This window comes from Nematolebias whitei, chromosome 15, assembly GCF_014905685.2.
Source record: "Nematolebias whitei isolate Nwh7 chromosome 15, NemWhi1, whole genome shotgun sequence".
In the NCBI taxonomy this organism is placed as follows: Eukaryota; Metazoa; Chordata; class Actinopteri; order Cyprinodontiformes; family Rivulidae; genus Nematolebias; species Nematolebias whitei.
The window spans coordinates 3729979-3739479 of record NC_056512.1 but is presented as its reverse complement, the minus strand read 5'-3'; the positions used below and the strand labels follow the sequence as shown (position 1 = coordinate 3739479).

The 9501-nt window shown below is 42.2% G+C and overlaps 1 protein-coding gene across 1 annotated transcript; it reads left to right on the top strand.

The window, feature by feature from the left end:
• The first annotated feature begins 376 nt into the window (after nucleotides 1-376).
• Nucleotides 377-7851, top strand: timm29 (translocase of inner mitochondrial membrane 29). Its single transcript, XM_037689354.1, has 2 exons — nucleotides 377-571; nucleotides 6668-7851. The coding sequence occupies exons 1-2, from the start codon at nucleotides 466-468 to the stop codon at nucleotides 7282-7284; spliced, it is 723 nt and encodes a 240-aa protein (XP_037545282.1). The 5' UTR covers nucleotides 377-465; the 3' UTR covers nucleotides 7285-7851.
• The last annotated feature ends 1650 nt before the right edge of the window (nucleotides 7852-9501 follow it).

Sequence of the window (9501 nt, the reverse complement as noted above, 5' to 3'; positions counted from 1 at the left end):
ATTCACAATACATAAACACGATACAGGAAATTGTCAGTATTGTGGAGAGACAGAAACAATAGAGCATGTGATTTTAAGTTGTCAGAGATATGAGAGAGAAAGAAGACGCATGATGGAGGAACTTAGATTAAAGAAACATTAAATATCACAAACATACTACAGAAAGAGTCAGGGAGTAAAAGTGTCAACATTTTGATAAGGTTCTTCATTAAAACAAAGCTGATCAATAGGATATGATTAGGACAGACAACACATACACAAGTAAATAGAATGTATTATTATTTTTTAAAGTGTTCTGACCCACACTCCAACCAGCAGGTGGCGGTAATGCACACCATAAGTTGTTTGCCAACCGCCAATAAAAAAACTCAAGAAGAAGAAGAAGAAGAAGAAACACCATTTTGTCTGTTTGGCTCCTGTTTGACGTGTGGAACTGCGATAGCAGGTGACCGTGTCCAGGAGAACATGGTTTGGTTCCGAGCTGTGGGGAGAATGTTCTGTTCGACGGCCCAGTCCGGAGCAGCTCCGGGCTCTGCCAGCCGCTGGGAGAAGATGAAAACCAGTAAAGCAGGTGAGACACTGCCACTTCCGGCCGCTAACCCCGGCGTCACGTGCATGTAAAGGTTATTAGTACAATTATTTACATTAGAACTGTTTCTGTGGATCAAAACTCACCGTTCATCAGAACCCATGACGGTAATATGTGGTAAACAAACAAACAAACAAACAAACAAACAAACATCATGGCTGCTCTGCTTGTTGAAACAGAATAGAACTGTTTTTAATAAGGTTTTACTGTAGGAAGTTGTTGAATTTACATTAACTATTGTTTTTAAATTAATGTAATGTATATTTAACATAACTTGTTTTTAAAAAGCTACGTTGGTTTTCTAGATCTTGTTGTTAAACAAATTTGTCAGTCTTGTGTTTGTGAATTGTTATTTTATTGTTTGCACGCACACATAAAGGAAAAGATAAAAGAAAAATGTGCAGGAGAGGTCATAAAAATCCAAAATGGGTTTACAAACCCCCAAAATAAAGACATCATGAAGCTTGGTACATAATCTTACATCGTGGTAGTCGGCAGGAGGCGAAAAATCTTTTGAGTCTCGATTTATTCTCTACGTCTTCCCACATCAAGCTCAGAAAAACCAATAATTTAAAACCATTGATCTGCTCTTTTTATATTCTGTCCTTTCACAATAAGAGCACATTCTGACGTGAAATATCTATATTTGTGTCCGCCACACAGCCCCCTGAACACACAGAATGTCACAAACACCAAAAACACATAAATTGTGAAACCCATTACAGGTGTAAAACACACACACAGAAATAAATCCATAAATGAAATACCTAACGGTAACGGATAGGGAGTTTACTAAGGCGGCCACCAGGCTGCTCTTCACAGCGACAGGGGTTGAAAGTGAAGGAGACTCTCTGGACCGACGGCCACTCGGTTCACCTGAGGGAGGCAGCACAGCTGTAGGGGGGAACCTGGAAGAGTGGCCAAAGAAACTGGGGGACGGCCACGACAAGGTGGCTGAGCCAACTCAAGCGGGTTCCCCGGCAACATATGAGCCGGTCTCAAATGGTCCACCAAAACACTCTCTTGATTATCCCCCAAGTCCACCAAAAAAATGTAGGTCCCCTCTCCAAAACGAAATGGACCATCGTAAGGAGGCTGAAGTGGTGAACAGTGTGCGTCATGGCGGATAAATACATATTGGGCCAACATAAGGTCCTTCGGCACAAACACCTGTGAAAGGCAGTGATGTGCTGCCAATGGGGCCACAGATCTATTTTCCCCTGTTAGGACCGCCCTACTCCCTTTGGGAGCAACTGAACCTGCCAGACCTGGAAGAAACTCCCCTGGTACCCTCAAAGGCTGGCCAAGGACCAACTCGGCTGAAGAAAACTGCAGGTCCTCTTTAGGAGCTGAACGCAGGCCCAACAAAACCTACGGCAGGTGATCCATCCAACCATTATCCACCAATGAGGCCCGCAATGCAGCCTTCATTGAGCAGTGGAACCTCTCACAAAGACCATTAGCCTGCGGGTGGTAGGCAGTATAATTAAAACCTACTCTGTGATTTGTCAAACCTTGTGAAACTACAATAAAGTGCTATTTCAACACTTTTTTGAATAATTTGAGCAGAATTAAAAGTCAAAATAGGCAAATGTGTGTTTGTATGTGGGTTAGGGGTAGGGCTGAGTACCAAACCTCGGTTCTTTTATGGTACTGACCGAACTGCTTCGGTTGGTATATGGATCAAAACGTGTCTGTTGTTTCGGTGATTGGCTGTAACGTGACACGTGGTTTCAGCACACATGCAGGTAAAACACAGACATATGGCAAACAGACATGCATGGTTACGCCCAGAGCTGTATAGAGCGGCTGTGTAGCCGTATGTCTATGGCGCTGCTTACGCCCACAGATGGTGTTCACGTGTCTGTGTTGTGTGAACTAGTGTGTAGCGCATGTGTCACCGAACCACTTCAATTTACGAGTGGAAAGTTGCTCCGTGTTTGTCTGCAAGAAAAGTGGATCGCAGCCTCCTCCTCTCAGCATTAAAATCAGCCTGTGGGTGTTGGAGCCTGAACGGCCTGATTCAACATTTCCACGACCTGACTCGTCTTCGTCCGAGAACTCCGATGACGGCTCTATGTCTGCGATTTCAGCTGGTAAGTTTATGTTTAACTTTACTGCAGCTTAATACGTGCATTGCAGTGAGCTAAACTAGGATCCATGTAACGCTAACTTTAAGATATTAGTGTGTAAATTTATTTTATGGCTATCTATGTACAAACTGGATTCCAAAAAAGTTGGGACACTAAACAAATTGTGAATAAAAACTGAATGCAATGATGTGGAGATGACAAATATCAATATTTTATTCGTAATATAACATAGATGACAGATCAAAAGTTTAATCTGAGTAAATGTAACATTTTAAAGGAAAAATATGTTGATTCAAAATTTCACAGTGTCAACAAATCCCAAAAAAGTTGGGACAAGTAGCAATAAGTGGCTGGAGAAAGGGAATTGAGCATATAGCGAACAGCTGGAAGACCAATTAACACTAATTAGGTCAATTGACAACATGATTGGGTATAAAAAGAGTTTCTCAGAGTGTCAGTGTCTCTCAGAAGCCAAGATGGTAAGAGGATCACCAATTCCACCATTGTTGAGCAGAAAGATAGTGCAGCAATACAAGAATGGTGTAACCCAGCATAAAATAGCAAAGACTTTTAAGTTATCATCATCAACCGTGCATAACATCATCAAAAGATTCAGAGAATCTGGAACAATCGCTGTGCGTAAGGGTCAAGGCCGTAAAACTCTACTGGATGCTCGTGATCTCCGGGCCCTTAAACGTCACTGCACCTCAAACAGGAATGCCACTGTCAAGGAAATAACAGAATGGGCTCAGGAATACTTCCAGAAAGCATTGTCAGTGAACACAATCCACCGAGCTATCCGCCGTTGCCAGCTGAAACTCTACAGTGCAAAGAGGAAGCCATTTCTAAGCAAGCTCCACAAGCTCAGACGTTTGCACTGGGCCAGGGGTCATTTAAAATGGAGTGTGGCAAAATGGAAGACTGTTCTGTGGTCAGAAGAGTCACGATTTGAAGTTCTTTATGGAACACTGGGACGCCATGTCATCCGGACCAGAGAGGACAAGGATAGCCCAAGTTGTTATCATCGCTATGTTCAGAAGCCTGCATCACTGATGGTATGGGGTTGCATGAGCGCTTGTGGCATGGGCAGCTTGCATGTCTGGAAAGGCACCACTAATGCAGAGAACTATGTTCAGGTTCTAGAACAACATATGCTCCCATCTAGACGTCATCTCTTTCAGGGAAGACCCTGCATTTTTCAACACGATAATGCCAGACCACATTCTGCAGCAATCACAACATCATGGCTACGTAAGAGAAGGATCCGGGTACTGAAATGTCCAGCCTGCAGTCCAGATCTTTCACCTATAGAGAACATTTGGTGCATCATTAAGAGGAAGGTGTGACAAAGAAGGCCCAAGACGATTGAACAGTTAGAGGCCTGTATTAGACATGAATGGGAGAGCATTCCTATTTCTAAACTGGAGAAACTGGTCTCCTCTGTCCCCAGACGTCTGTTGAGTGTTGTAAGAAGAAGGGGGGATGACACACAGTGGTAAAAATGGACTTGTCCCAACTCTTTTGGGATTTGTTGACGCCATGAAATTTGGAAACAACAGATTTTTCCCTTAAAATGAAACATTCTCTCAGTTTAAACTTTTGATCTGTGATTTGTGTTCTATTCTGAATAAAATATTAGATGTTGGCACCTCCACATCATTGCATTCAGTTTTTATTCACAATTTGTTTAGTGTCCCAACTTTTTTGGAATCTGGTTTGTAGCTAGCTACAATCAAAAGCTAACTAAAGATTGACAGTAACAGATGAAACTTAGCTTGTAAAAATGTGCTCATCCATCCAGTCAGCTGCTTAAACAGTTCACGTAATGTTCACTGTTTATGTTAATGTTCTCCTCACAGGACCCTCTGACCCTGATGTGAGGAGGACAGACAAAAGAAAAGTGAGGTGGGGGCCACAAGACAGTCACAAAATTTGTTGTTAAAAGATTGCTGCCTTTTTCTACAGTGGAGGCTGCATGGTAGAGGTAAGGAAGCTGTAAAGGATATTGTTGACCAGTTAAGCCTTTATCTCTCAACCTAGATAATGTTTTTTGAGAATAGAATAGAATAGAAACAGCCTTTATTGTCCCATGGATGGGAAATTCCAGTGTATCAGCAGCAATCAGCAGAAACCATGTTATTGTTGATGTTTTGTTCTCATGTCAATTAGGGAGATGATCAGAGCCCTAAACTCCAGAGATCCACAGAGAAGATTCAGGCAGAGACACAGAGGTGCAGAAGTCTGCATCAACTCTAACCTCAGTGAATCCAGTGACCTGCTGGTGGGATGTGAGGGACAATATGTCAAACTGACAACCAGGTATCTGTGTGTGCAACAATCATCATCTACAGCCTCAGAGTGAACATGTTCTACTGCTGGAGACACCATCAGCCAGGAGCAGCTGGTTTGTGTCCACAGAAAACAGACATGTTGATGTTTCTGAATGAAAAACTGTTCAGAGAAAAGTTCCTCAGTGTGCAGCAGTGAACATTAGACACTGACGTGTCACTGGTTTGAAACTGGTCTTTTGAACTGGGGCTGCTGTGGCTGAGTGGTTAGAGCAGTCGTCCTCCCATGTGAGAGTTGGGGGTTTGAATCCACCATCAGTCACATGCTGAAGTGTCCCTGGGCAAGACACTGAACCCCTTGTTGCCTCCGATATGTGTCCCATCAGTGTATGAATGTGATCTAAAGCACTGATCAATCTCTTTAGAATGATTTGTTCAATTATCTTTGTAGAGATCTAGTATAGAGCTGTATGAATGGGTAATTGAGGCACAGATTGTTGTAAAGAGCTCTGAGTATCTTGAAATAAGCTAGAAAGGCGCTGTATAAGTACAGTCCATTTACCATTTGAACTGGAAATTATTTGTTTATTTTTATGTAAGAAAACTGCTTGAAATAGAAAAATAACAAAATTTTAAAATAAAACTCACGATTTGTACTGTAATGTGTAACAATTTTCTTTTTGTTAGAATTAATAATAATTACAAAATTGGTACCTAAAAAAGCACCGTCCAGGAACCGACACCGAAGTGAAGGTACCGATGCCGATTTTTTTAGAAAGGTACCCAGCCCTAGTAACAATAAGTTTATACTTCTACCCACTCCTTTGAACGTGTAAATATACTTTACTACTGTTGTTCTTTTCTGCTTGCTTTTGTTTTGATTTTTTTTTAATATAACTTTGTTTATTTTCTTCTACTACGTTCATTAAAGTTAAACTCGAACTCAGATCATTCACTCACCATCAGAAGTCTTCAGAACAGGACAATCAGCCAGTTGTTGTGAAATCTGTGTCGTGCTTTTAGAAAATGCCGACAAGCAAATCAAAACACGGCATCTCTACCCACGCTGTGTTCCAACCACAAATACTGATCGAGCCAGCCTTTGTTAAAACTTCTCTGTTGCACTCCAAATAGGTGTGACGGGCATTTTTGTAGAAGTGGTTGTCTTGATCCATCTCGAGGACTTCAGCTTAGATCCTCCAGCTGTCCAGCGCTAGCAGTGTTAGCATTCTCCGCAGATGTGGAAGGATGCAGCGTGCTTGATCCCCTTCCAAGTTATTGTTTGTTGGTCACAGTCTGCTTCCAAATAATCCTCCTCCTCTGATTCTATTCTAGGCAATTTGGCTGACACAAAAAGGTCAATGTTTGCATTTCGTGCACTTTTCAAATGTTTACTGGAACTTCCGGTCTGGAAGTGGAAATTGAAGTTCACTTCCTGTTGCTAGATCTGATTTTTTTTTTTTACTCCGTATAATCATTGATTGTTTTTTGAAATTATTTGTGTTTGGTGAGGAAAATATCACAATCGCAGATTAAAGAATATTAACTTAGATGAAAAACAAAATAATCTGGTGTTTTATGGGGGGTGCTATGACTTTTCGGGGGGGGGATCTAGTGCCTCCCTGGCGCCGCCGCTGTATCCATCATGTAGTGTGAACAGGCCCAGCTAAGTAAGCTCTGTCTCTGCTGTGTCTCAGGTGTGTGGTGTCGCAGTTTGCTCTCCGACTACAGAGAAGCGTGCAGGGAGACGGTGGTTGGTGCGTGGGAGCGGCCACTCAAGACCTCGTTATATGCAAGTCTGCTGGGCAGCGCCTGGATCTGTTTCTACACAAAACCTGACCGCTCGTTGTTTGAGGCCGCCCTGCTGGAGCGCTCCAACCAGCTGGCTCTGCTGTCGCCGTGGGTACGCAACGCCACGTCCGACAGCCACGTGCAGAGTCTGATGAAGCTTCGTAATGAGGGCCGACTTCGCTGTGCCAGCCTGGGACTGCTGAGTGTGATCTACAGAGCCGACTTTGACCCTGACGTCACACTGTATGAAGCCCGGTGCTCCAACCTGTCCACTCCATGGAGGGAACTCCCTCAACGGGTGCTCGACATCGGCTTCGCTGGCCACTGGTGGATTCTAGACTCCAAGATGAATGACTACGATGTTAACGAGGAGGAATTCAAGTTCCTGCCAGCATACATGCAGGCTACGTCACCTCCCAGTGTTCAGGAGGTGGGGAAGAACCAGAACTTGCACAAAGACTCCTGGTTACCGCTGACGATGGAGGAGGAGAAAGCTCATGCTGTAGAGATGAAGAGGAGCTGACAAACACGCTTGAACTGTGAGGACGTCACTTTCCACAAAACTCTAGCCCCGTCCAGTTAATCTCTCTTTCTCTCCCCCCTCTATGAAAGGAGGGCGGTCATGTAAGAGCCAGTGTGTTCATTTGTCTTGAATTTCAGCAAAGCATCTCTGAACTCAAAGTAACTATTGGGTGTGATCACTAATCAACTTCAGCCGGCAAATGTGGCTAAACTTCAGTCAGAACTAAAGAAATCAGGTTGACATTTGATGATGTAGGTGATTCCAACACACTGAGTGAGCACTAACAGATCTCTCTACATTTTCAGGGTTTGACCAGTTTCAACTAAGTGACTCCAACTCTCTCTCAGCGGGTGATATGCATTGTTTAAGGAATGCTACTATGTTTTTTGTTCTGCTTTGTTGTCCGTTTACACTCTGTGATGAACTTCTCCACGAAAAGAGAAACTTTAGTCGAAGTCGAAACAGATCTTTAAAGCTCCTGTGACCTGCATATCCTACAAATAAACAAGTGCAAGAAAACATCTTAACATTAAAACATTTTGGCATGAAACTCAGGATTTTACATTTTGTCACGTAACATGCATGTTCTTTGAACTTGGTGCAGCCAAAGTGAAACAGGAAGTGACATCAAAGAGGAACTTCCTGGTCTTTGTTGAAACAGTTGAACTCTTGACCCGTCTCTTTTTGATGGTGATTCTAAATAATGTAGGAACTTCAGATTCTCCTCAGCTGTTTGCGTTGTTAGCCATTGTAGCAATGCTCCGCTCGTCTTTGACATCACTTCCTGTTACTGTACATGAGAACATCTTTATTCTTCTCAGTAGCGTGAATATTTATTGCAAAACATTATCTTTCCATGAATGCATTTATATTAATTACAACAATGTGATGTCATGGGCTCTTTAACATCTGTATTCATGCCAATGTTGCTTTTGTTTTCCAGAATGTGCTTTCATGTCTCGTGCCAGTAAATCTTTTACCAGAAATATTTAATGTTTCCGTTTCTGCCTTCTATGGAGTTGTAAAATGCAAACGTGGTTGACATTAGTTTGTGTTGCCAGACTTCTGCTCTGCTTCATTTTCCACTAAAACTCCCTCCTGTCTTTAAAAGCTAAAACTAAATGGACATCCAGTTGCAGCCCGAGTCCCGGACGAGTCTGGAAAGACAGACCCAGTCCCCTGCTTAGGTTGGGTTTAAATGGTGTCACATATACCGTACTTTAAGCTTGGTGACACTGCTGCATTATAAAAAGTTTAGAAAGATCCAACAAAGTTCAGTGAGGTCTTCTGGACGGTTTCATGTTGAAACATTTCGTCTTTCATCCAAAAGACTTCGGAACCACAACAAACTGAGTCTTAAAGCACCTTGACATAGTGGGTCAACCAGTTTGATGGTGCTAAGATGGTTTCTGGAGTCTGCCTTCTCCACCAACGCGTGTGAGGCAGTCGAGGCCCAAGTGGTTCAAAAGATCAAGGTTCATGCTCAATAATCCAGGTCTGCGAGGAGAGGGCAGACTCCACAAACAGTTCTTGGCACCATCAGACTGGTTGACACTACGAGAAGGTGCTACTTCCCTGTAAGACTGAGTTTATTGTGGCTCCTCTTGGATGAAGGATGAAACGTTTCAACATAAAGAAACTGTCCAGAGGACCTGACTTCACTTTTGGATTTTTCTGTTTGGATTAATGAGCATGAACTTTGATGTTTTGAAAGATGGATCATTATCTTTTTAATAACTAGAGTTTTGACTTGATTTTGTTTCAAAATGAGCTTATGAGTAAAAAAAAAACCACCTGATCAATTAATGAAGATAACGAGTACAAATTACATGTTAGGTCAGTTGTTTGTGTAGCAAAATTATAATTCTATAAAACTAATTTTGGGTGTATGTGCGTTTCTGGATTAGGAGTTAACAGCAGGTTCTGGTTTGGTCGGCTGAGGTGGGTCTGATTACAACACCGTTCTGCTTTAAATCAGCATCTCATGCTGTCAGTTATATCCATGGCACAGAAACATCCTGCTTATTTATACAGAGCTGATTAACAAGTACATTTAGGGCATAATTCAAAAAGATTGTGTTATTAAATCAGAATAAGCTTTATCATTGCACCGACATACAACGACAACATGTACGTTTACTTAAGTAAAAGTAAATAAGTACTTGCTTTTAAAATACTTAAAGTACTAAAAGTAAAAGTACTTGCTGAATGTATTAC

What these genes read in the sequence shown, in the direction of transcription:
- timm29 (XM_037689354.1), top strand. Translation starts at nt 466, where the DNA reads ATGGTTTGGTTCCGAGCTGTGGGGAGAATGTTCTGTTCGACGGCCCAG. An exon ending in GATGAAAACCAGTAAAGCAG is followed by an intron (nt 572 to 6,667) that starts GTGAGACACTGC and finishes GCTGTGTCTCAG; the next exon opens with GTGTGTGGTGTCGCAGTTTG.